Below are 26317 nucleotides of genomic sequence, written 5' to 3'. Positions count from 1 at the left end.
GGCTGGCTCACACTGCCACCTGTGGCTCTCTGCTCTGTGCTGCGCGGCGTGCACTTACATGCATCTGTTTTCACGCAGGGCCCCTAAAGTTTCAGCCCCCCCCCCCCCCCCCCCCCCCCCCCCGCACAAATGCAGTTTCCTGGCCGCATCACGCACAGGGGTGCGTGTAAGAGATGGAAGGCGGGCTTGGACTCGACGGATTGGCAGTCACGAGGGCGTGCAGAAAGTTCCCCGGACTGCTGGCAGAATTCCTGAGCCCACAGCCACCAAGGCACGCCCCCCGAGAGAAGGAGTTGGAGGGAGCTACGGGGATGATCCCTCCCACCTGGCATTAAATGTCCCCAAGTCCTACACGTCCCCCACATCGGTTCCCTTCCTGGCAGAACAGCGAGTCACAGGGTTCTGGGCTGCTCACGCATCACCTAAAATGACAAAGAACAGAAGAATCCTGCCTCTCCAGCCAACTCCCACCAGCATCACCAACCAGCCAGCCAGGGAAGTAAACAGGCTAGAAACCCAACTTGGGGAACCTGGGTTAAGAAGGGCTAATAAACAGACCAGGTGGCCAGAGCTGGAACGCACTGGGTCTGGACTCCCTCTCGGGGAGCCCAAGGGTGGCAGACCTGCTGTCCCACAGAATGCTGCAAGGTAGGAGGAGAAAGGGGACTTCAAGACATTTTTTTCTGGACTATCTGGATATCTTCTGCAATGCCACCCCAAGCACCCACACAAAGGGAATCGAAGCCTTTCTCATAAAGCCATTCAGAAAGATCAGACACTAGGGCAAGCACAGTGCTGGGCTCAGTTCAGCTCAAAAACAAGGTCGGAGCCATGGCTGGGTCCCAGTCACAGGGCTGCCAGCAGGGGCAGGGAGCCGGGCTGCACCTGCGGAGCTGTGTGTACCTGCAGCTGTGTGTGTCTGCGGTGAGGGACAGCAAGCCCCCACGTGGTCTCCCCATTGTTTTCCAAGGCCTGTCACTGCCCTGGGATCCACCACGACTCTGTCCTTCCTTGAGAAATATTCAGACTAAGGAACGTGGTTGCTGGTGAGTGTGTCCCCAGAGGATGAGCTGCAAACCCAAGCCTGAGAAAATGAAGGGGGCCCAGAGACCTGTAACCAGCTGGCAACTCAGGCCCAGGCCCAGGCTCCAGGGCCTGCCTTCCAGGAAGCAGAGCGGCCCCTGGCCAGCTGCTCTGAGCTCGGAAGACCTACTCATTGGTAGATTTGGGGGAATAGGTGTGTGTGTGTGCGGGGGGGGGGGGGCGCAGTTCCTTGTGCATTCTGGATCTCTCCCCATTTGGGCTTAACTTTGCCCTGAGATCAGATGTAGCGTGCGCCTGGCACACTGCGGGTGCTGGTGTGTGATGGGGGTGGGGGGCAGGTCTTGGTTAGGAGGGGCAGTGGCCTGCCTGCTCTGGAGTATTCCTAAATATCAGGGGGCAGCAGGCCTGGCAGGTGCTTCCTTCCCCAGGCCACTCACAACCAGCCTGTCCTCAGTCTATGCTTACTGGGGCTGACACCAGGTGGAATCCACAAGGAAACTTGCCCTTGACCCTCATCTCCACAGCAACCCTCAGGTGAGGGGGCAGGGATGCCTGGATTTCAAAGTCCCACTGGACTGGGCGGGCTGGTACAGGAGACAGCTCTGGTGCGGGGTATCTGGTGTATCCCCTCCCTAGAGAAAGCGCAGGGTGCCCTGCTGCCCTCCAGCTGCTCCAGAGGCAGCTCCAGGGTAGACTCAACAAGTTCCAGGGCGTCACAGCGCCGCCTACAGCCCAGAGACCTAGAGGACGCACGGCGGTGGAGCCCCGCGCGCAGGCGGCAGCCGCTGGCGGCTCCTTCCACCGCCTCCTCCAGCTCGGATTGGGGCTCCAGCGTCTGCGGGCGAGCGGGCGGGGGCTCCTTCACTCCCTCCGGATCCCCCACCCCACACGCACCGTTGGCCCTGCACCGCCCCCACCCCGCCCCCGCGGCCCGGGGCTCCGCCCGCCTCAGTGCCAGCCGGGGCGCACAGGCAGCGGGCGTGCGCGGCTCTCCGGTGCCCTCTCCTCCAGGCTCCGTGGAGTAGCTGGGACCTGGGGGCCGCTGCAAGGACTTCCCTCCAGCTCCCTCCCCCGCTCCGCCCCCACCTCCCGGCCCAGGCTCCCAGATCTCCCCGAAGACAATTGCAGTAAATGAGGACATCGGAGAAGCAGGAAGCCGGGTGGCTGTGGCTGGCTCCACCACGCCGCGAGCTAGCGAGCGCGCGGGCGTCCCCGGAGCCCGCGGAGCTTCTGCCTCCTCGTGCGCGCAGCTGAGCCGGGCCGGAGGGACTCGAGCTGCGGCGCGGGGGCCGGCCAGGCGGGCCGGGCCCGTGGCTGTGGAGGGGGCGGGTGAGGGGCGCGCAGCCGGCCAAGTCCCTGGAGCTGAGCCTTCCTCCGAGACAGCCCCGCGAGCCTCCCTGCGGATGCCCTGTCCGGAGTGCTCCGTGCCGCGCCAGGCTTGCCCAGGTCCACGGCGAGACATGCCCCAGCCAGGCGCTGCGCCGACCTCGACTTAACTGTAAGCAGCGGAAGGTAAGCGGAGCCCCGCACGCCGTCCTCCCGCGCCCGGTGCTCCCTGCACTTGGGCCACAGACAGAGCAGCGCCCTGACGGCGCCGACCTGGCTCAGGTGCTTGTAGTCGCCTCCGGAGGGGCTTATCGAGGACTCGGTGGCTCTGGGGCCGGACGCTCCTGTGCAGTTGGAGCGGACCAGAACCGGGAGGGCGCAAGTGGGGGCGGGGGGCGAGGTTATGCAACTGGATCTGGTGTGGCTGGAAAACCGAGGGGCATCCGGCAACTTTGGTGACTGCCAGGGAGGAACGGGGCTGAGTGGCTGCGATGTGGGTTCCTGACAAACGCCACAGCCTAGGGAGCGCCCGACAGCCCTAGCCAGGCAGAACTGGAGGGATGGGGGCAGCTGTGGCCCCAAATGTTTCCAGGTTTTTAAGTATTTTCCAAACTAAAGCAAACTGGCAAGTAAGGCTGATTAACTTCAGGGGGCGATAAGTCTGAGCAGAGGGGCCCTGGCACAGGCTGCGTGGGGAGAGGCGCCAGCAGGAGGGAAGGCAGATGCCCACGTGAAATGCCCGTCTCCTTCTGTGGCGCCAGGGCTTGGTCTGGTTGGCACCTTCCCCAGGGGCTTTGCCCGTCTCCTTCTGTGGCGCCAGGGCTTGGTCTGGTTGGCACCTTCCCCAGGGGCTTTGGGACGAGGTCTGCACTCTCGGGGCTTCTGGACTCAGGCACCCGGAGTCAGACCAGAGAGGCATAGGAAACCAATCCGCGCTGCAGACCAAGCAGGCAGGCTTGCAGGCAGGCGAGGGCAGGAGGGAGGAGGGCTTGTGCCGGCCAGCCAGGGCCCGGCCAGGGCAGCGCCTGGAGCCCAAAGTCAAGAGCCAGAGTGCGTCTTGCTGGTTCATGCTCGGTGTCAACATTTCTCAGATAAAGAGCGTGTCCCTGTGACCTCGGCATTCTACGACCCAAAAATATGCCCCAGGGAGCCGGAGCCCAGCTCAGGGGTGCCAGCAGGCGGGGAGGAGGGGCGCTTCTGGAGTAAACAGGGGAGAAAACGGGTGCTTTTGGCTCATCTATGAAGCAGGACTCAGGCCTGGCCCCTCTCCTGCTCCAGGTCTGGGCCTGGGGGCTGGGAGCCGGGTCAGGCCCCTGAGCCAGCTGCAGCCTTGGAGCCGTTTGATTTGACCTTGTGTGCTTAGGCGCCCAAATCCTGCGGAAGCCTCCTGAGGTGAACTGGCCGGAGTGGGCAGGAACTTGGGGCTAGCCCTGCCTTGGCCAGGGACCCGGGCCATCACTGCGCAAGTCTCCAGACAGAGGGTGAGGCCAGAGTGTGCGTGCGCGGGCAGCTTTTCCCCGGGACAGGGTTTGCTGGGGGTTTACCTTTCCATGTGCCAGTAGGGAATGTCAAGGTTACAGGGCTGGGAACCTGACTGAAAACCAGCACCCCGATTGCCCGTCCTGGGCCGTCCCCAGTGAGCAGCACACACACGCTCCAACCTTCGTCAGTTTATGCTACAGACGGAGCCAAAAGCCACCATCCACTTTGCGGAGGCAGGAAGCTCAGGTGCCTACCGGTCATGCTGTGCTAGTTATTACATCCATGTCCTGTTGCACGTTACTTCTCAGAGAAAAGTTCTTATTTATCTTTGCCTTTTTTTTTTGGCAAGAAAGATGAGCAAAGGCGCACAAGCAGCCCCGGGGAGAAATGGACGTCCTGCCACCTGCATGCCTCCCCAGACATTAATAATTTACTCTGCGTGTTTACTACCCACGTTAGATGGCACTGCTCCTCACGAGGGTTTTATGAGAGCGTGTTTGGAGGAAAAAAAACGTCTAGCACAGCTACCACTAATTGCATGGTTTGGCATGAATCACGTTAGCCACGGAGAGTTTGGGCCCATCTCCACCTCAGAAAATTCCTCATTTCCTTACAGATGGAAGGGCAAGGGCCCCTACCGTGTCTGTGGCTACACGAAAGGCCTCTAATCACAGACAGGGTGCCCTTGGAAAGCAAGGTATGCCTTTAAACGTGCTAGGGTTGCCAGGGCTCCGTTTTCATTATTGTGACTAAGACGTGGGGCTTTGATTTAAACCAGGCCCATTATCCTATTGAGAAGCACCAAGCCTGGGTGAGAGAAAGGCAAAAGCCAGAAAGCTCCCTGTTTGCACAAAGAGCTTTTCAAAAGCCCTCGGGAAGGCCGGACGCTCTCTTAATCTATTGATGCTGGGGCCGCTCCTCTCCCACAGTGGCTTCCCCCAGGGCAGGAGAGGGGATTGTTGCTCTTTGTTTCTCCCTCTGTTAAGGAAAAGGAAATTAGGTAAATAAGTACACGAAGGAAAGCCTCCTGCATGAAAGGCATCTGTCTACCAGGAAGACTCCCACTCCTGGAAATAAGCAGTCAGAAAATAAACCCGATTCTCCGAACTCACGGCGGAGCGCAGCAGAGCCGCTGGACAGATGTGCCCACTTGGCCAGACATTCCTGTTCTCCCGCCTGCGCTCGCCCAGAGCTGTCGCAGTCGCAGACACAACTCTGAGCCCTCTTTTGCAGGAAGCCGAGGCCAGGCTGCTCCTGGGGGGACAGAGAAATCGCAGCTACAGGTCACAGCGGCGCCCCTGTGAGCCGGGGCTGAGACAGGGTCCCCCAGCCTGCGTGACTCTAAAGCCCTGGACCCGCCAGAGACCTCGGCAGGCGCATGCGCAGGCCGGCACTCTAGCCAGCAGTGGCCACCCCCGAACGGTGCAAGGCTGAGGCCAGGCACAGTCGCCTGGAAGTGCGAGGTCCTTAGGACTCCCTGGGCATGGCTACTTCAGACTCCTCTGTCATGCGTGTGACACCCCGTCCCCACCCCAGTGCCACAGGGCCCTTCATCCCCCCAGCCCAGAGTCACTCACATCGTTCGTGCAGCAGGTCCTTGTTCGTCTCCTCACAGATTTGATTTTAATATTTCATAACATTATTGAACGACTTCAATATTTTAAGGTGGAATTTAGGGTGACTGCTATGACATGGCAACGCTTTTATTGCCGTGAAATTCGCAGGCAAACATTTGGATGAGCCTTTTGATCCAACACTTGAGCTAACCTAGACCGGAAACGTGGTCAAACACTGTAACTTTTAATCACTTTTCGTACAGAGTGTATTTCACATACAGATTAAGTAGAGAACAGACACTTGATACCACATCGGGGGGACCCGAACTCCTAAAAACGAGCCGTTTAGATGCCGCGTCACGTTACAGAGGAAGGCACACCAGGTATAGGCTCGAACCTCAGGACCTGGCGTGACGATGCATCTGTTTCAGAAGCGGGGGTGGGGGGGTGGGGGGAGGCTAAGATGTCTCTAAGCAACCAAGAATCTTAACTCTCGGAGTAAGAGAAACTGTGACTTCAGAGACAGTTCCTGGTTCCAAGTCCACTCCCGGTCAGAGTCTTTCAGAGCCCTCGGGCCGCCAGCGCTGCCAGGCCACACTAGAGTCCCACGCACCGTGGACGCCTCCGCACCGGGAAGGGTGAGTGGGGGCACGCAGAGGTGTACACGGATGCTATCGAGTGACACTCGGCGGGTCAGGCCAAGTCAAAACGAAACACTCTAACCCGGGAGCTCCGAGTGCTCCTGCCAACTGCGTGTTCCCGGCTCGAAGTGGGACAGGGCGAAAGTGAACCAGAATGCAGAACAGCACGCGTGAGGGACGAGCAAAACCACGGTTCTAGACTGTTCACCTTTCGACTAATACTGGCTTCCACGAGGATTCGGAAGGAACTGCCTCCAGAGTCATCAGTTGCGAGTGGCGCTTCTACGGAGCGCTGAGCTGATGACGCGAGGTGCGGTTTGCCCCTGACCCTGTGTCGTTAAGAACTCTGAGAGAGGACCACCCTTTCACACGGTGGGGCCACCCACGTGATACGGCTGAAGCCACAACAGGGGTGAAGAAACTTAAAAAAAAAAAATCAACTTAGCAGCAAAATGCTGGCCAGAGTTTATATTGCAGTTATAATGGAAAATTCCAATTCAGTCCTCAATAATCTAGCCTTGGGCATAAAATGAAATGCAGTAAACGACTGCATGCCAGGGACATGGGAAGGAGACGATGGGATGCTGAAAATACTACCGGCAGCCTCGAAAATAAAAGTTGCTCTCTGGCCTCCATCCTCCAGAGGGAAAGGGGTGGGGGGTGGGGGGCTGAGGGTCAGGGGCCTCGCTCCAGCGGCGCAGCTGAGGAACCGCTGCAGGGTACACCGTGCCTGCTGCTTCGTGACACCTGCTTGGTTTCGCAGGATGCAGTTAGAGCCTCAGCGGTGGCAGTGGCAAGCACAGGGGACGTACGTGCAGGACTCTGTCCACAAAGGACCTGGCCTGTGCGGGCGCATGGGAGGGAGCACCAGTCCGAGGGGGGGTCCTCGGGAAGCTCCAGTCCAGGATGGGGAGGAGGCAGCAGGGAGGGCCGGGAGGGGGCAGAGCGCCCCTCTGGAGGCTCCCAGAGGGGATGGTGCCCAGGCGGAGACCGGGCGGCGAGGGGACTCCTGGGCCCAGCACACGCGCGTCCTGGGGCTCTGCCTAGTGGTCAGGTGCTTGGATCGGGGGAGCTTGTAGGGGAAGAATGGGAGGAGACAGTGGGGAGGGCCGGGGCAGGAGGTGGGAGGGTGAGTGGAAAAGCAGCATGAAGCCAGCTGAAGGGGGGGCCAGCAGGACAGGCAGCAGGGGACCACAGAAGGTCCCAACAGAACTTTTCCAGAAGACGACGTCTGGGTGGGGACAAACCAGAGAAAGGACACTGGAGCCCAGCACACAGGGAGTGACCAGGGAAGACTGACTGGCACCAAGGATGACTGACAGGCCTGGGACGGACGCAAGGGGGCCGCTGTGACAGAGACACCTCAGAGGCAGACCTTGGCACCGTGGCGCCAGGCAGAGGAATGAAAAGGGGGTGCCCCGGGCACTCGGGGTGGTGGTGGCTGGCATCAGTGACAATAGAGACGTTGGGGGGACAGCAGGTTTCTGGGGACAGATGTGCGCTGTGAGTGATCTGAGCTGGAGTCTCGAAATAGTATTATTCCCAGTTAAAAGCTCAAGTGTTTCACCATCTCCTGCCTCTCAGGGCTCCCACAGGGAATGCGGTCAAAGGGGAGAGACGCAGACCACGGGGTCACGACCGCGAGAAACGAGAAAGGACTCGGAACAGCACTATCTAGTACCAGGCTCACTGACAAATACTGGAGGAGGCCGTTCACAGTAAACCTGGCCCGTGGTTCTGCAGGAAACCCAGGGAATCCAGATCGGACTGTAGCGTTCCTCTCCCAAATTCTGCAGTGCCCTCTGCTCTAGCGGGCAGGAAAGGGACAGCTGTGCTCAGATGTGGGTGTTCCTCGTGTCCAGCCCCTCAGTCTAGGAGGAAACAAGTGCACCAAAGACATGGGACTTTCTGCCACCAAACTCAGCCTTAGAGTTTCCTTTGGGGAATTCACATGGGGAGAAGCTGAGTTTGTAAAGAAAGAATGCGTTGGAGTCACTGGGCTACTTCTGGTGTCCAAGACAGTATTAGCGAGAAGAAACGAGGAACACGGTCTGCCTCTGATAAATTAAATGCTCTCATGTAACTGGCTGCCCCCAGTACTGACAGCCTCACTAAAAGCAGCGTGAGCTAGGGTTGGACCAAAATTCTGGGGTGCCCCCGGGGGTCAGCTCCGGAACCAGCAGAGGCTGCCTCTCAGCCCTGACCTCACCTCTCGTTGACATCACAACTCCTGCCCCATGGATGGATGGCCCAGGCCCATCCATTTGTCATTTGGTTTAATCGATACCAGAGTGTTACATAAAGGCTTGCTTTTTCCTTTTTTCTTCTCTTCCTTGTTGAAATCACGTGGCATAGAAGTTTCCTGTTCGTCACGCAGTCGAGACTCAAATAGCTCGAGGGGTATGGCCAGGAATCATCCCCAAGAAAAGTTCATACCTCATGCGAGCGCAGACAGTTTAAAGTCAAAGCGATGCTGAAAAGGATAAGTTTCTCATTTCCACACGGCAGTTCTCGGGGCGCCGGGCGAGCCCGAGGACGGGCGCTTTTCTCAGCTGGTGCTGTGCATTTGTGCTCCCGGCAGTGTTGGTGTGCAGGAAGGCCTCACCGGAAGTTGTTCCTGCCCTCGCTTCACTTGCCTTGTTCTTGTTCGGCACGCCTGGCATCCCAGGTAATCCCGACCCTCACTGAGGACCTCTCTCCTTCATCAGCCGTGCCTCCCGGATGTGCGAGTGCAGCAGGGCCCCGGGCTGGGCTGAAAGGGGGGACTGTGGCTCTCTGACCACATCTCAGGTTCTCACTGGACTGGGGTGCGGTGGGGGCAGCTTCTGGCGGCCCTTTCACCTGTGGGTGTGGCCATGGTGCAGAATGGGCGGTAATCCAGGGCTCTGGGCTCTCAGGTGGCTCCCAGTGGCCGTTTAAACTCTCCACGGAAGCATCAGTTCCAACTCCAGATCTAAAGAGTCGGTGAAAACGACCACTGCCGAGCCCAGCAATGAAATAAAAGAGACGACGTTTTCCTCGGCCGTTCACCGTGGAAAGCTTCCGGGCTGCTCTCCAGCGTGTTTCCCTCAAGGACTGTATCCAGCGTCATCCATGTTATACATGTCATGGCCCCAACTGTAGTGCCCTTGTCCTTGTCACTTCATTGCCAGCAGCAGTGGCACCGGGACCACATCCTGAGGGCTGCTCGGGCACCGCCTGCGGAGCCCGCAGCACACGTCGGTGGTGGGAGAGCAGTGTCCAGGCGGCACTGGCTGGGGCTGTGCTCCCAGTGCCGCCCGTCACCACGGGCACCGACTCGCTGGGCAGAGCCTCCATTTACCCACGTTTATGACACTGGGAACGTGCCCTTCCAAAGGTGTGTGGAGGAGGCAGTGTGAGAAGGCACGCATGGTGGGGAATGGTACCGGGCTGTGGGGTGCTAACTCGGAGCGTCGCCTCCCCTGCTCCAGCTGACACACCTGCTCAGGGCTCTGGGCAGCTTTGTGGGAGGGCCAGGACTGAGAACCCGGCAGTCAGTCTCTAAAGTCCTGTGCTTTGGCATCACAGGAGGCCACCGAGCCAGGAGTCACTGTGTCAGGGACAGACTGCGGAAGGTCAGGATGCTAGAAACAAGACCGTAAGGACGGACCCCTCGGCAACGTACAAAGTCCTGCATGTGAAGTCTGTGAGTGAATCACCCACCAAAAAAGACTGGCACCACCAAGTGACCTCACAGCCTGGACCCGTGGTTGTGGGGCACTGCCTCCCGCCGCAGGGTCCTGGGAAGGAACGGAATTCTAGGTGTCCTGTCCCCTCCACCGAAACATCGAACAAAGGTGTGTGGTGTGTCCTCTCGGTTCTGCCATGGACCTGCCAGGGGTGGTCTACTTGGAATCTGTCACTTGAGAATCAGTCCATAGTGCACAGGAGCTGCAGTTTAAACCTGACCATGACTGCTGACTCATGACCCCACCCACCCCAGAAAGTGGACCTGCCTTCACTGCTGACACATAGGTGAGACCCAGGGAGGCCACGGACAGGACGCCCTGCCACAGCCGCTGCGCTCCTCTGCAACGCTCCCCAAACCTGGCTGGGTCCCAGGTTCATTTTGGGAAAAAAGGGAAGGGGCCTGCCCTCCTCGCTCCCCTAGAAGGGACATCACTCACTTGTCCTGTCATTCGGTGAGCACTTAAGGGCCCCTCCTCTTGCCACGTGGCGCTCTGAGCGTTGGGGACCAGGCAGGAAACCGCAGAGTGTTGGGGGTGGGAAGAGCAGTGAAGTGGACCGCATGGGCTGTGGCTCTTCGGCACAGGTGAATGCCTAAAATAGCCCCCGCCGCCCCGCACCTGTCCCCAGAAAAGGGCAGGCTGGCACTGGGCTGGGGACCCGTGGACTTTATTCTAGAGAGCCAGGCCCAGGGAGGGAAAATGCATGGTATCTTTCTCCCCATGGCGTCACAGGCTACCCTGTGTCTAAACCGCTTTCTTAAGAAACAAAGAAAAAAAACACAGGACTTGTCGAAGGTTCCACTTCCTCGGCACCTGTGCTCTCCACCAAAGCTTCCAGGAGGCCGAAGTGCAAAGGGGTCCTCTGAGGTTCCGAAAAGGCATGCGCGTACCTTGGCAAACACGTCCGCGGGGTTCCCACGTTAACGCAGAGCCTCCCCATCGCCGGCCCGGCTTGCCCACTGCAGCACTAACGTCTCCTCCTGAGCCCGCACAGCCTCACCCTGTGGCTCCCCTTCCCGTGCCCACACCCCTGCTGAAGGGCAAGGCTGCCCATTCCAAGGAGCTGCTGGGCAGGTGAGAAGGCAGAGGCAGAGCCCGGAAACCAACGTACAGAGTGGCCGTCAGTGAGACGTCACCTGCGCTTCACAGAATGGCCACCTGGATGGTGGCCCGGCTGGAACGGCCCCACGTGGGGCCTGTCCACACCTGGACTGCTGTTTTGCCCCTGGAGGAACTGTCCAGTTCCACTCTGGGCGGGAAGGGACGGGGTGCTGTAACTGCCCCCCTTAGGAGTGGCGGGAAAGCTGGTGGGGCAGCCCCTTCATCGGCAGGACAGGCGTCTCTGCCCCGTCCCAGCGGGTGGGATGGCACTGACCCGGACCACCTGTCCCCGAGCCGTGGCCCTGTGTTTGTCTGTCTGGTTCTCCCCCTCCTGTTGTCTCTCTCTTTCTAGCTCCTAATGTCCCCGTTCCTTCCTCCCCATGCTCATCTTCACAGATATAGAGTATAGAATTGTATTTCTAATCACTGATTGTATTTACTGAATAAAATCCTACATTCTGTGTCCTCAACAGAAGTTATGTGTTCAAAACCTTGGTGCCAACACGCACTCCGCTCCCCAGTCGCCCGACTCGGAAGCACACTCGGTGCTCAGCTGACCTTCCCCTCAAGGTCTGTGGTGCCCCCCGCCCTACGGTATCACCCCGAGTCCCATGACGAGGCTGGGGCCAGGCCAGATTCCACGCTCCGAAGGCTCATGTTGTCCTAAGCCAGCGAGATTTGTGGGTTAAATTCCTGATCTAGTTTGCCCCAACGGCACGCCTCCCCCAGGAGCCACGCTGGGCCCGGCAGCAGAGCTCTGGGCGCTTGCTCCCTGGCAGGCATCGTTCAGTGCAACAAATGCGTGGTCAGGGCGCACTGTACTCACGACGAAACGTAAACGGTATGTCACCTCTTTACCATCTACCCACTTTCCTGAGTGTGTGGGCCATCTATCTGTCCTCCATCAGCACTCAAAAAAAAAAAAATTAAACCAATACTGCATGACAGCCAAGCTCAAGATCGCCACTCCACAGTCAGGAGAGCGATCTCCGGACAAGGCTGTACTCAGGCGCACGGAGCTCATCCTCAGCCCGCCGGGGGGTCAGCACAGCCACGTCCCACCGGACGAGAGGTCCAGGCTCTCCAGAGAGAATCGCGGAAGCCAATGCTATCGTCCAGCCCTCCCGAGCCTTCAGGAAAGGTCACGTGCAAGGCGCCAGCTGGGAGGACGCTGTGCTGTTCATCAGTGCATTCTTCAAGGGGTTAGCGAGGCCGGGCGGCTGACCAAGTTCAGGAGACAGGAGGTGCTGGGGAGGGGCCCGCTCTGCAGACACATCTGTGTTAGAAGTGACACGTGAAAAGAAAGGGACTCACGCTTCAGGCCTGTTCAGTGTGTCTCCCGGGTGAGGGCTGCCCTGGCCACCCTGGGGACATTCTGGCACATTCTTCTTCCTTTAACATGACAGTCTGAGCCCCGTGGACAGGTGTGATCCACACACGCGTGTCTTTTCCATGCCTTGTATTCCTGGGTGTGTAGCTCCTGGCACAGTGCCTGGGTCACCCAGATACATAGGTCAAGGGGCCTGTGGCAGCAGCGACGAGGACGAGCGTGGCCGGGGGAGGCAGGACTAGGCCTGAACCCACACAAAGAAGCTGCCTGTGGCAGAGGAGGACAGGGGCACAGTCCTGGAGTGTGACCCCCTGGAGGGGAAGGCGCAAAGCTGGCAGTGACTGTGGCGTGTCCTCGAGACAGTGTGGGAGCTATGTGACGTCAGCAGACAGAGGGGTTCTGAGCAGCCATGGGGGAGCTAGAGCGATGAGTCGGGTGAGAAAGATTCTAGCAGACCTTCGGTAAAAAACACCTGCCTTGGGGAAGCGCTACAAACCCAGGTCCTCGTAGGCGTTGGCAGAGAGGACAGACACGGCGCTGGACGCTGGAGCAGCAGGAGCTGCCGGCGGGGCGGGGGGCCCGGGACAGGGGTGCGGAACATGGAGGTCACGGTGGGGATGGAAAGGAAGAGATCCATCGCTGGTGAGGCACCAGGAAGAAAAAGCAAAACCCCTGGGACCTGGTGGGGACTGGGTGGGGGGGACGAAATGGGAGGCTGGTAAGGCAGTGCCACACCTGTCGGGTGTCCTCGGAATGATGGGGATGGGGGACCACCCTGTCCCGACCTGGGGCACAGTCCCTCTCCGCCCCTTTAAGCCAAGCTGGTCCTGCCTTTTGCACTGGGCACCTCTGCTGCACGCTGGGCTGTGTGAGCACAGCAGCTACGTTTCTGGGTGGGTCAGGGGCCCCCAGGGCCTCGGGCCATTGCTCTGTGCCTGACCGCCCGCCAAGAAGGACCACCGAGTCCTTCAGGCCACCAGAGACAATGCTGAGCTTCCTATATACAAGGACGGGGTTTGGGGGTGGGGGAGACGTCAAGTCTTTTTCTGATAGAGTTACTATTGTCATGCGCAAAAGGGACAGGGTCACAGTGGCTGTTGGTGAAGGAAAGAATGGGGGAACCCACCGAACTGACCTGGCAGGAGGGAAAGCAACACCAGGTTTGAGGAGAAGTAGGATTTATTGAAGGAATAAAACACAACAGCTATCTGGGCGTCATGGTTCGAAGGATGCCACGTATGGAGACCTTTGATTTCTTTTCCTCCCTGCACCCCACAAGGGCGTTTTGGGCCCAGATGGCTGAGACTCCGCCCTCAGCGCACCAGCAACGAGGAACTATCAGTTGCTCCCAGGAACATTCTGCCAGGTCNCGGGACTCGCCTTGGCCCCGCCCCCCCCCCCCCCCCCCCGAGAATGACCACCGAGTCCTTCAGGCCACCAGAGACAATGCTGGGCTTCCTATATACAAGGACGGGGTTTGGGGGTGGGGGAGACATCAAGTCTTTTTCTGATAGTTACTATTGTCATGCGCGGAAGAGACAGAGGGTCACAACGGCTGTTGGTGAAGGAAAGAATGGGGGAACCCACCGAACTGACCTGGCAGGAGGGAAAGCAACACCAGGTTTGAGGAGAAGTAGGATTTATTGAAGGAATAAAACACAACAGCTATCTGGGCGTCATGGTTCGAAGGATGCCACGTATGGAGACCTTTGATTTCTTTTCCTCCCTGCACCCCACAAGGGCGTTTTGGGCCCAGATGGCTGAGACTCCGCCCTCAGCGCACCAGCAACGAGGAACTATCAGTTGCTCCCAGGAACATTCTGCCAGGTCCCATGTCCAGGGGGACACACTCTCTCTGCCTAGTGGGGGTCCGGTCTGGACTAGGAACAGCCCTCTTGGTGGGGGGCGGGGGGGGGACGACTTTCTGCGGCTCCCCGTCAGATGCACTGGGCAGAAAGAAGAGGCTCGCCCACGTCATGTGGCGGGTCTTCATTCATGCCTTTTATTCCACACAGATTAAACCGTTTCTGCCTCATTCTTAGCCCGAGAACCAGACCTGAGTCTGGAGACACCCATCCAAGGCAGCCCGTCCACACTGACCGCAGCTGGCAGGTGGCGGGAGGACCACACGCATGAACTCTGCCTTTGGACTTTTGTTGGGACTGTGCACCGGGGGTCTTAGGGGAGGACTTGCTCTGTGCCTGGCTGTCGTCCACTTACGAACAGGAAGCTGACGTGAGAGATGCCCATTTCCCCCTTCTTCCCTGGCTTGCTACCTCCACCGTGAACCCGAGACCTTGTAAAACCCACTCCATGGCTAAGCCGAGGAACACAGCGGGTTGTGGGGGCACCACCATGGTCAGTTCAAGTGGGTCTGCTGTGATGGCAATAGACGGGTGTGCGCGTGGCCTGGCCTGAAGGGCAGACTGTGCCTTGAATGCTAAGTAACTTCAACCGTAGCAAACGGGTCACTCCCAGCGGGAGTCCTGCCTCCGGTGTCCTGATGTGGGGTCCTGAGATTCAACCGGGAGAAGCTGCAGGGGAAAGAGTCTCTTCTGATGAAGTGATTTCTTGGAAAAATCAATGTTCTAATTTTAGCTTCAGATATACCACACGTCAAAACATACCATTTAGTAAAAGACACATATGGATTTGTCATAGTTCATTAAAAAGGCAAAACGCGCCCCAAACCCGCTGCGGTGGATACGTGTGTGCACGGGAGTGAGCCTTCCATAGAGTCCAAGGAAGGGAGGCCACCTCTGCTGCAGTCCACCAACTGCCAGCAATGTGGGCCCCGAACGACCAGGTGACTGTGGCTAAATGACCGGGAAACACCCAGGAAGTGGAGCACGTGGGGCACTCGCCGATCATCTAATGCACCTGTGGGCCGTGGGCACCGCCACGGCCACGTCTGACACGTTCTGTAACTGCCGTGCCCCCGGCGGACGGGGAGGGGCAGGGGAATTACCAGTCTCGTGTATGAGTTTGGGGGGTTGTTGGAACCAGTCTCTTTGGATGCTCTGTGTTAGCAAAGCCAACCGCTGCCAATAAAATGGTGTACACGGAGGTAACGTCCCATTTGGAGGCAGCATGGTTTTCCAGTTGATTTTCTACAATGTCATACAATTCTGCTAATTCATTTCTACTGATTTAGACCCCACTTGCACAGAAAACGAGCAAGAGTTAACGTCAGGAGAGGCTGAGACTCAGAGATCCAAACGCACAGTGAAACACACAGGAAGGGGAAAGCCGGTCTTTTCCGGACCTTGCCGACCCCTGAGGCCACACCCCCCGCGCCCATGTAGCTTCCTTGGCTCCCACTCGGGAGACACGGGTCAGCAGGCAGGCAGGGGGCAACAGGGCTTTACGTCCTGGGGCTGGAGGGACTGACTTCGGGTTTTCTGTTGGTTAATTTGGGTGTCCTGGAATCCCGGAAGTGAGTGAACTGGGGCCCGACCCAGGGCAGTTTTTCCGCTGCCCCGCCACACCGAGAGCGCCCTCTGCCAGGCTCACGGGGGGGGGGGGGCGGGAGGGGGGCGGGGGGGTCTCCCTGTGGCACCCCACTGACCTGGAGGACAGATGGGGCCCTGGGTGGGCCTCCTTGCAGGAGCTGCAGCGCCCAGCCAGGGCAGCGCTCTCCCTAAACACTCGGCCTCCCACCATGGAGGCTTCTGCTTGGTCACCCATCTCAGTCCCCTTAATCAGCGACCTCTGAAGAAGAGAACAAACCTCTGGAAAAAATGTCATTTTGGTGTATTAAAGAGAATGAAACAAGATCATGATCTAACTAAGACACTGTCCAAAATCTATAAGCAGTTAGCTGTGCCCTGAGGAAAGGAGGGCCTGCGTTTGCGGGGTTGGGGGGGGGGATCCTTCACCCCGGGAGGCAGGCCTTACAATTAACTGTTTCACCCGAGGAAGGGGACCGCCTCCCAGGGAGCTCCTGCCTCGCCTCTCCTGCCCTCCCTCTCCATCTGGGAAGCCGCGTGTTAAAGACCAGCGTGTTCATTTCGCTCCCCCCACCCCGCCCCCGCCCAAACACTCAGGCATTCCCTCGGCATACGGAAGAAAATGCTGACCCAGTTACTCTTGAGTTCCAGCCAGCACCGTCAACTCCGAGGTGTCTCCACAGCAGGAAGAACCAGCCCCATCAGGGGGACCCTTTGCAGACTCATCCGATTGCTGGCCCAGCTTATCTCCACGCAGGGATGGGACCTGGGGCAGTGTGGCGAGGCCGTGCCACTCACCAGCCCCCACCGCCGGGCGCCTGCAGCCTGCCCCGTGCACCCCAGCCCCGGGCTGTGCTGGCCCCTCTCTGTCCACCCGTGCTGGAATGCTAACAACAGGGATGACCCACGGAGTTCCCCTGTCAGCTGCAGACACCCACGGCGTTTCCTTCAGGCCACCCACACAGGCGACAGGTCGAGTCCACCTGGTTTCTAATGAAGACGGACAGACATCTCATTCCAACAGCGAATATGTTTCTTCCACTGAACGCTCACTGTCTCATGCAGCCCATGCACGCCTACCTGTACATGTGTGCACAGGCGTGTATGAACACACTTGTGCACAAGGGCACACACACACAATCAATACTTTGAAATTCATTTCTTTCTAATGCATTACAATATAATCAAGGCTTCCTCGAAATAGTAAATGATGACCTTGGAGAGACCACTTCTACCCAAATCCAGTGATTTCAGGGTTTTCGTATTCTGATGCGCGTGGTTCACGTGCCCTGGAGGCCTGCCCCTGTCCTTCTGTCTCGGGTGCAGACAGACTCTGCCCGTGGCTTTGTGACTGGCAAACTACTGTGAGTCCCCTTCTGGGAGCTGGAGGGAAGTTGCCCTTCCGGAGTGACCACCTGAGCCGGCGAGAACCCCGTCGGTCACCGTCTTCCGGTGTAACCTGGCAGACCGCTGTCTCTCACTTAAGCGCTGTTTCCGTCAGTGATTTTTCTGTGACACCAGACACTCCCCAGGACCATCACTCCATCGTCACACAAGTGGATGCCCAGTTTATGAGCCACCGACCCCCTGCCAGGCCTGTAGCTGCTTCTCCACCTCGCTCTCGCGCAGCTGGGGTAAACGCGTTCCTTGCGCACGCCATGGGTTTAAAGGAGCAGAGAGGACTCGCCATCGCTGCAAGTGCAGGTTGATGTATCTGCAAGTCACATTTGACTGCGCGGCTCAATCTGAGGGAGACTGAGACATCTGCATTCCAAGCAGCTGCTCGTCGCCCCGCGCCCCCCGAGGCGCAGAGGCACAGCCACGGCGAGCCAGGACCAACTCGGAACAGCACAGTCCAGTGGGCTCCAAAACACAACTTTTGTACGAAAAATACGCTTCCCAGGCTCCTGCTGCTTTAAAGCCATGAGATTAAGCTCAGGAACCAGAGCCCACACGTGTGTGGGGCAGCCCCACCAAGGCCCGCTGTGGCGGATCACGCCACGCTGGCTTCACAGGTGGTCTGCAGGCAGGCAGCCCACCCCCGCAGGCAGCCCACACCAAGCCTGCGTGCCTGGCCCCGCGTGTGGCTGGGGCCCACCGGAGGGTCCCCCTCTCCACAGCCTGCGCCCCACCCAGTACAGTGCGGCCAGGGGCCAGGGAACTGGCCAGCTGTTGGATGCCTTTGGAAGTTCGTCGTGGCTCGTGGCAGGTTACGCGTTTCCCAGGACAGGGACGGTGGTTTCACGTGTGGGTCAAAGGGACACGGGGGCAGGTGAAAAGAAACCTCTTGCATCACAGCCTCTCCGTCGGCAGCCTGAGAACAAGAATAGGACGCCCCTGCGAGGCAGCTATGAGGGTCGAGGAGAAGGTGAAAAGGGGGTGAAGGGGAGGATGCTGGCTTCGGGTCGGGACACGGAGCATGTGGCCTGAATGACGGCCTCACCTGGAACGTGCGCACACGTGTAGGAATGCACGTGCTGGAAGGTTCCATGTGTCCCGTGGACTCTCATCTACAGAATGCCCTGTTTTCTTTCATGACAAAGTCATTTTCTTATTGGGGAGCAGGTGTCTGCCTTAATGTGAAAGGAATTCCTAATGTGCAGGAAAATCCTATTGCAAAGCCTTAGAAAATGCCATTGGGCCATCAAAAGGAACCCAGCCTCATCTGGAGGCTTAGTAAGTCCGCCGTCCTTGGCGTCTTCCCTACCGACGCAGGCAGGACAGACTCGGTCACTATCACCTAACGAAAAGCCTCAGCCACCACCAACGGAACTTTTAGGAATTCCTCTTTCTTCCCACCGTTTTCACTTACAAGGAAACGCTTTTTATATAATTGGCAACTCCCTGTAAAACAGAGAGCGCTGAGGACTTTTTTATTATTCTTTTGCCACTGGCAATTAATTTTTTTATTTGTTTTACTAGTTCGATGGTTGAGTCCAATACTCAGAATGTCTTTCAAACCAGCACACTGATGTAAGAGAATTATTTCGGCGCAGTTCCTGGCAAAGCGTGATGATGGATGGCAGCGTAGCACAAACTTATTCAGACACACGTTTTTCAACGGCGGCAGGAAAGGGCTGAAACATTACTGGTAAACTGCCTTTTGTAACAACGCCCTCCCTTCCCAATCCCCCTCACGTGAGGGTCCGCGGCGGGAAGGCGGCACATGCGGGCTGACACACCTGGGCGACGAGGGCCGTGGTGGGCGGGAGGAGTGGGAGCAGGTGAGGGTCGGGGCTCCGTTTGCTTGTTACACCCGCTCCGTCTCCACACTCTCCCGACTCCGGGTCTTTCGTGTGCAGCTTGGGGACCAGTGGGGATGAGCGTCTCTAAAAGACACGTGTTACTTGTCCCCAGCAGGCTTGCTCTGCCCCAGCCAGGGCTCGTGACCTAGTCCTCCCCAAACGGGGTCAGGGCACTGTCTGTGCCACTTCCTTGCGTTTCGCTGAACGACTGCTCAGTATTTTTGAGTTTCAAAGTGCAAAGGCCCCAAGCACCCTCAGCATCCGGTGACGCATCGGAGACCAAAGCAGTCTTATCCGCTGGCTTCTACTGATGGCCCCCACGACATGGCTGTTTCAGAGTCACTGTTTTGTCACTGGACACACAGAGGCTGAGGGTTGAGGGGTGAGGAAGTGCCTGCTGCTGGCTCAGCCCAGAGCGGGGGCCCTTCCAGATAGGGGTTCAGAACAGGCCCCTTCAGGACCCCTCTGTCCCCTGGGAGGTGGGAGCCTGCCGTTGGCTCCTGGTCCTTCACTTTGCTTTTCCCCAAGCCTTACCATTTGGGTTGCACACTGGCCACCAAGGGGAATGAGTCGAATGTGGAGGTTCTCGGTGGCAGGTGGCTATGCCCCCAGAGTCACGTGGCAGCATCTGGAGGTACTTCCAGCTGTCATACCAGGGATGGAGGGGCAAGTTGGACCTAGTAAGCAGGAGCCAGAACACTGGTACATGCCCCCCACTGCCCGGGAGAGCCCCTACCACAGAGAAACACCTAGCCTGAAGTGCCAGGCGTGCCCAGGCCAATAACCCCTGGTTTGGTCTAAACCAGACTCTGCACAGACAACTGTGATGCTCCCTAAGGGGAGGGCCGGCTAATCGCAGGCAGCGATGCTGTGCTTGGGCTTCCTCTGTACCTTCTGCTGGGGAGCGCTGGTGAAATTCTGCCACTTGCTGGCACCACGCTGGCCCAAGGGGCCGAGGTCAACGCAATGGCACCCTGGCCTGCAGGGCGGACTGCTCAATAGCGCACTCTTGGACTTGGGCTCTGGGTCCCCTTCCCTCCCCGGGCTGCACCGCCATTCCTGCTGGCCGGCAGTCCTGTCTCAGAAGGAACTAAGCATGCGTCCTGCCTGTCTGTGTGGCGGACACCTGGATCCGGGTCTCCCTCCTGGAGACCCGGATCCTGCTCCTACTTGTACATCTTCCTTGCTGTGCGGTACGAACAAGTGACACGACCTCTCTGAACCTGCTTCTTCCTGGGCACGGGTCATGTGGCACTGAAGGTACTAGGGACAGCCTTCATGGACCCAAGCACCTGGTGGTTCATACATCCACCTGGAGTGGCAGCCACAGGTGTCCCCATTCCTGTGGCACTTCCAAGAAGTGCTCTGAGACAGACATCTGTGGGCTGGGTCCTCCGGATGCTGCAGGGCGGGGCAGTCAGTCGGCCCCTGGGCCGGGCTCCCCCTCCTCGTGGCTCCAGTCAGTGACCCTGCCCCTCTGGGCACCGTGTTCTGATCCCAGGAACCCACACTCCCCAGACTCCTCCCCTGTTCCCTTTTGTGACACGTAGGGCGGAAAAGTGAATGCCAATGCAACAACTATACACGTCTGTTTCTCGCTGTGTGCTCCACCCCCAAGAAAATTCTTCCCCAGGCCACACGCAGCTGGGAGTCTGTCCAACAGAGTGACGGCATTTACCCCACCACTGTCCCCAAGAGGAGCCCCGGGCCACCTGCTTCTTTCTAGTCGCATTTAATAATTCCGCCCAAGATGAATCTGCTTGATGAACAGACATAGAGCCCCATCGTGATTTTCTTTTCTTTCAGGATTCAGATCCTGAAACCACCACCACCGTCTCCATTCCCAGAGGTGGTGATCAAAACGTAACACTTGATTCCAGAGTGAATGATTTCTTTAAAGAAGCATTTTGAAACGGCAACTCTCAGTGGAACCAATAGGAAGAGGTGCTGACTCTGCCTCTGTAGCTGCAGGGAAACCCGTGTCCGTCCCTCTTATGGTGGGCGTCAGCCTGCTGGGTGCACACCGTCCCTCAACATGTCCTCTGTGGCTTCCCCGTGCAGTGGCGTGGCCTGCTGTCCCGCGGTGTCCAGAGTAGCTCACCTAACCCAGGTCACTTCAGTTCCCCAACATAGGGCGCTCTGCACTCAGCTGACCAGGGGCTAGACTCTCCCAGAACTCTCTAAGAGGAAAGAGCAATTCTCTCGCATTCCAATTACAGATTAATCACGTCATCCTCAAAAAATAGTAAAAACCCAAACCAAATAAATCGCTCTCGGAAAACCATCTGCCCGGGAAGCGGAGACGTGTGTGTGAAACGATCGTTTGCAAGCTGAGGAGGCGGCCTCGCTGGGTGTCTTGATGAATGTAGTAACACAGGTTTGTCTAGCGGGGAACGTGCCTGACGATCAAACGGAAACCAGCGTGTCCCACGTGGACAGGAGGCGGGGCTTTCATGTCGGAGAAGGGCTTCCAGCTGTGCCCGCCAGCAACACTTCGCCTGAGTCCCCCCATGTGGAGACCACCTCACCTGTGTAAAGATAATTAGGAAGCGGGCAGGCGCCACTCGGGCTCCGTGGGCCGGGGCTGCAGGGGTGGGTGTGCGTGTGTGTGCCTGTGCCTACCGCCCTGACGCCTCTATCGATGTGTCCCCATGCAGGAACCATGGTCAGTAAGGACGCCGGCGAATGCGCGCTTGCGACCTCTGAGAGCGATGTGGAACCCGCCGCCTGCCTGGCCCTGGAGATGAAATACGCCCTGGACCCCAACCGGCAGATCAAAAAGCGGAACAAAGCCCTGCAGGTTCGGTTTAAGGATATCTGCGAGGCGCAGAGCGAGCAGCGGGACGAGCAGCTGCCTGGCGGGCCGGGCGCCGAGAGGCGGGAGGCCAGGCCTGCGTCCCACCGGGCAGCCTACCGCAAGTACATGACGGTGCCAGCGCGCAGGTCCATCCCCAACGTCACCAAGAGCACAGGCGTGCAGACCTCGCCAGACCTTAAAAAGTGTTACCAGACTTTCCCTCTAGACCGCAAAAAGGGGACCGTCAGAAGTGTCCCCACCTCGGAGGCCTTTAAGAGTCAGAACAACGGGTTTGTCATAGATGCAAAAGACAAGAGCGAGGAGGGGCTTGGAGAGGAGGGCCGGCCGTGGGCCGCGGGCCGGGTGCAGATGACGACGGCGCTGGTGTTTCACTCCCACGAGCACATGGACACGCTGGAGCGGCCCGCCGGGGTCAACTGTGTGCAGCCGTGCAGAAACACTGGCGTGCGCAGCTGCCCAGACGCACCACTCCACAACGCCCCCCGGCCACCTCCCCGAGAGCCCCACTACAAGCTTCACGGGGCGGCAAAACAGGACAGGGACACGCTGGACACGGAGGAACCCGCTCCCTCGGCCCATGGCCGGGTGTTTAAAACGGAGGTGGCCACCGTTTACGCTCCTGCCCCCGGCACAAAGGCCCTTGAACCTGCCTTGTCAAACTCTGCCACCGGGAGTGCATGGTCCCTGGGCCCAGCGGCCGCCGAGGAGCAGAGCAGGGCTGCACACCCCAACGGGTTGCAGGCGCCCCTGACACAGTGCCTGTCCCCCTCACGTAGTGACCAGCCCCCGCAGACTATGGCCCCCGCGGGGCCAGAGCCCCAGCCCTGTCCGACAGCGGTCGCTGTGGGTGAAGAATGCCAACAAATCGTGCCTCGTACGGAAGTGGTGGACCTCAAAGCACAGCTTCAGGTGATGGAGAACTTGATCAGCGCCAGCCAAGAAACCATCAAAGTGCTCTTGGGGGTCATTCAGGAGCTGGAGAAAGGAGAGGCCCACCGGGAAGGGTATGTATGCTCGCTCGTTTCTCAGGAGGCCCGACGGACGGCCCCCCCACCGGGTCCCTCTGCAGCACCCCAGACCAGACCATCATGAGCCTAGAGCCAGCCTTTCCAGGCTGCGGTCTGAGCACAGAGCTGGCCAGTGGGTCTTCACCGTGCGGGCCTGCAAGGCGGCCTGCTGGTTAGCGCTCGTCTGCCCGGCCTGGAATTCAAGCCACACCCATAGTGTAAATGAGTTGATGGCTTTTATTTCCATGTCCAAAGACTAATGGTTTAAGGCAGGGGTGTCCTCCCTGTGGCCCACAGGCTGCATGTGGCCAGGACGGCTGTGAATGTGGCCCAACACAAAATCGTAAACTGACTTAAAACACGCTGAGATTTTTTTTGCAATTACGTGTCACAATGTATTTAATGTGTGGCCCAAGACAACTCTTCTTCCATGTGGCCCAGAGACGCCAAAAGGTCGGACAGCCCTGGTTCAGACACTGCTGAAGTATAGGAGCGATGCCAGTCCAAACAACTAACCCACACAGGAGGCTGGGCCCTCTTAGGATCCCATTAGAGGGGAGGAAAGACAGAATTCCTAGGCACGGTGCGAGACGAGCGCTGACTCACTCAGAGCGCAGAGTTGGGGCAGCACTGACAGCCAGGGCTGTGGCGGTGGCATTCGTCGGGACCCGCAGAAGCCATGCCCGTCCCCAGAGGGGCCCCGTCTGTGTGCGGCTGGGGGGCAGGGGCCTCTCCCTACGGGCTGCCCTGCGTGTCCACTGGGCTTTAGAGGGAGAAACACCAAGTTCACAACAGAAGGCTGAACTCTGCTGCCTGCGTTTTGAACTTGATAAGGTGCCACAGCTAATTTGAGAACTGGGGACTTGGGGCCAGGCCGCTGTGGCCTTGGCCTCCAGCTGGGCAGACCGGTGTGAGCCGGGCGGGGCGCTGCCCTGTCACAAACAGCCCGCCCTGCTCGGGGCCCAAGTCTCCGGGGCAGTGCCCTAGGCCCACTGACCTCTGTCCACATGGCCTGGCCTCCCCTCCCCTGACCTTTGGCGAACGTGCTGGACCCCGGCAGCCCCTGGTCTGGGCAGGGCATCGGGGGCAGTGCCCTGTTGCCTCCTGTGATCAGCACCCTCCCCCGTGGGCCCCGAGCCCAGGTGAAGTGAGCTGGTGGCCAGCCAGGAAATGCATGGTGAGGGCCCCAGACTCCCAAGGCCCAGTGTCCCCAGAGGGCTGCTGGTTGGGAGGGCAGCCTCTGCATTACAAGGAGGAGATGAGGCCAAGCCCTGGCCCTCCAGACAAGGCACCAGGTGCAGATCCTGCCCCTTGGCTTCTGGCTTCTCCGGCTCAGTGCAGGTGGCCCCGCCACAGAGCGAGTTGATTCTCAGTAGCCCTCTTGTTGGTTACAGGGTGCTTTGCAGGCACCAGCCTTAAGCAAAACGAGTTTCTAGCCAGTCGCCCTCCACCAGGAGACTGGCAGTGACCTGACATTAAAGAGAGCTTCCAGCATCTCCATCTCCATCCCATTTCAACCGTTCAGACTTGAGGAGGCACATATCCCAGAGCTAATCCTGACCGGGGTTCACGGGGTCTTGGCGATCAGTTCACCACGTTCCGGCGGAAACATTCAGAGTCGAAACGGGGGCCTGGTCACTGATCTGGATGTTGCTGGCAGTGACTCACACTGGACAGCAAAACGAGAGACAGTGATGTGACCGGTGGGGACACAAAATCCACTTCGGGTACACGGCCACAGGTGCGTGCTGACGCTCGTGTGTGCAGGGGCACATGTCCAGATAGAACCCTGCAGAGGCCAGACACGCATGAGCCCCCGTGAGAAGAGAGTCGTGCGGCGTACACAGGCTGCTCTCGCATGCGGACCATGAGGGTGGAGATTTCTCTCCGCCAGGCTCCGCCGAGGCCGTGCGGCCCACAGAGTGGCTCTGGGGTTAGTTAGTGGTGTCCGGTGGGAGTCCGGCTCTGAGGACTCAGACAAGGGCAGCACCAGGGTGTGCCCCGTTTATTTACAAGAACGTCGGAGGTGGTCATCCATCCCAAAGCCAGAGGGGGCGGGGGATGCCCGGTGGCCTTCTCACTGAGTGGAGAACTCACTTCCGCTGTTGCCCTGGCCACATTCCAGGCACCCTGACGCCACAGGCTACACGCCATGCCCATCACCATGATGAGACCCAGGCCCTGCGGCCCCCAAACCAGGCGGCGTGCCTGGCTCCCAAGCACCTGAGGACTGGGGGTCACAGGTCAAGGCAAAGGACGACTTTACCTTCAAGTCAATCTGAGTTCAACCATGGGCCTGCACAGGACAGGCTCACGGCAGAAAGGCAGGTCTGAGTCCTGGCTATGCCCCTCCCCCAGCCGCTCCTGAGACCTCCCCTCCCACCTCCCTCTTGGTGGAGGAGCCCTCAGACTCAGAGGCAACAAAGCAGCTCCAGGGCACCTTGCAGGTGATGCCTCTTGCTCAATGCCCAGGGCCATTCATTTGGCTGCAATTCCTCTTTGCACAGCTCTGCCCCAAGTCAGAATACCAGAGATGAATCGGGTTCAGGGGCAAGCCCCTTCTCCGCCCTGCCCCAGTGCCTGGGTCCCGCAGAGGCACAGGGCAGGGACACAGGTGGGCTGACACGTGTCCGAGAGCTGGCTCTGGGGGTGGGGCAGAGGCACGGGCTGATTCCCTCGGTGGGACTCCTTCCACTGTGTCCAGTTTCAACCAGCCAATGAAGTCCTGCCTATGTAACGTTCTGCTTCCCTGAGCATGGGAGCCCAGGGCAAGTTCCAAGGCCGTCACAGGAGAAGAAGGGACCCTAGGAGTTGTTTGAGGTGCGCACTCTGAGCTGGGAAGTAGGTGCTTTCCTGGCATCCCAGGGTGGAAAGCAGGACCCTTGCTCTGCTTCATGGAGGTTATTACACGGCTGTTATGTAACATGAAGAGTTTCATGGCCAAGTTAGAATATCAACGGCGTTTCCCTTGGAACGTATTCTAGAGTTTCTGATAACAGTAAGAATGCTCAAAAGCCAGGTAAAATCAATCTCTCTGCACCACCCCCGCACGCCCACTTAGCAAGGAGGCACCAGCTTTGTACAGAATTTCACCTCATTAAGAGCAACCCAGGGGAGCGGGCACCTGGCGTGCACCGCGGAGCCCATGGCTTTGAACCGAGTGACAAGTGCTGCCCCAAATGCACAGCAGGCCTGCGCCAGGCCTGGTGGGGCCACGGTCAGGAGGCAGTGCTCTCTGAACTTCACCGGTGGCTGTGGGCCAATTGGAGTGTCTGGAAGCAGAGTGCATTGCTTTCCACGCCCGGGTTTGCCCACGCGGCCTCCCAATTGGATCCGTGCAGGCTGCGTCACCGAGCACGCGAGGCGGCTCTCGGCAGCAGCTCTCGCTCTGCATAGGGGTTTCTGGGTCACCAACCACGGCCGCTCTCAGGAGCTTCCAAGTTATTTTGTATAACAGACTTTTCCAATAGCCTCACTTCCTTGCACACAGATCCTCAAGGCCTCGGCAGGGAACATGCTCATTTCAGAGAGCTTCAGTTTCATCTCCTGTCACACAGGATGGCAGAGGCACCAAGGTGACACGAACACAGTGCCCGGCAGCAACAGGT

At 58.7% G+C, this 26317-nt stretch overlaps 2 protein-coding genes across 4 annotated transcripts in view; one reads left to right on the top strand and one right to left on the bottom strand.

The window, feature by feature from the left end:
• DOCK1 (dedicator of cytokinesis 1) overlaps positions 1 to 26317 on the bottom strand; it is a 377799-nt gene that overhangs the window by 169559 nt on the left and 181923 nt on the right. The gene's annotated exons all lie outside the window — the stretch shown is intronic.
• INSYN2A (inhibitory synaptic factor 2A) overlaps positions 2019 to 26317 on the top strand; it is a 50436-nt gene continuing 26137 nt past the window's right edge. Inside the window, exons 1-2 of one of the 2 annotated variants that reach the window (XM_037051195.1) lie at positions 2019 to 2556; positions 21542 to 22706. In XM_037051195.1, coding sequence (XP_036907090.1) covers positions 21547 to 22706 — 1160 coding nt within the window. In that variant the 5' untranslated portion in view covers positions 2019 to 2556; positions 21542 to 21546. Of the gene's footprint in view, positions 2557 to 21423; positions 22707 to 26317 lie in introns of those variants that run through there. The other variant, XM_037051194.1, reaches the window with a different exon arrangement.

Source organism: Sturnira hondurensis, unplaced genomic scaffold (genome assembly GCF_014824575.4).
Source record: "Sturnira hondurensis isolate 20B ecotype Veracruz unplaced genomic scaffold, ASM1482457v3 Scaffold0007208, whole genome shotgun sequence".
NCBI lineage: Eukaryota > Metazoa > Chordata > Mammalia > Chiroptera > Phyllostomidae > Sturnira > Sturnira hondurensis.
This window is presented reverse-complemented; position numbering and strand designations above follow the sequence as displayed.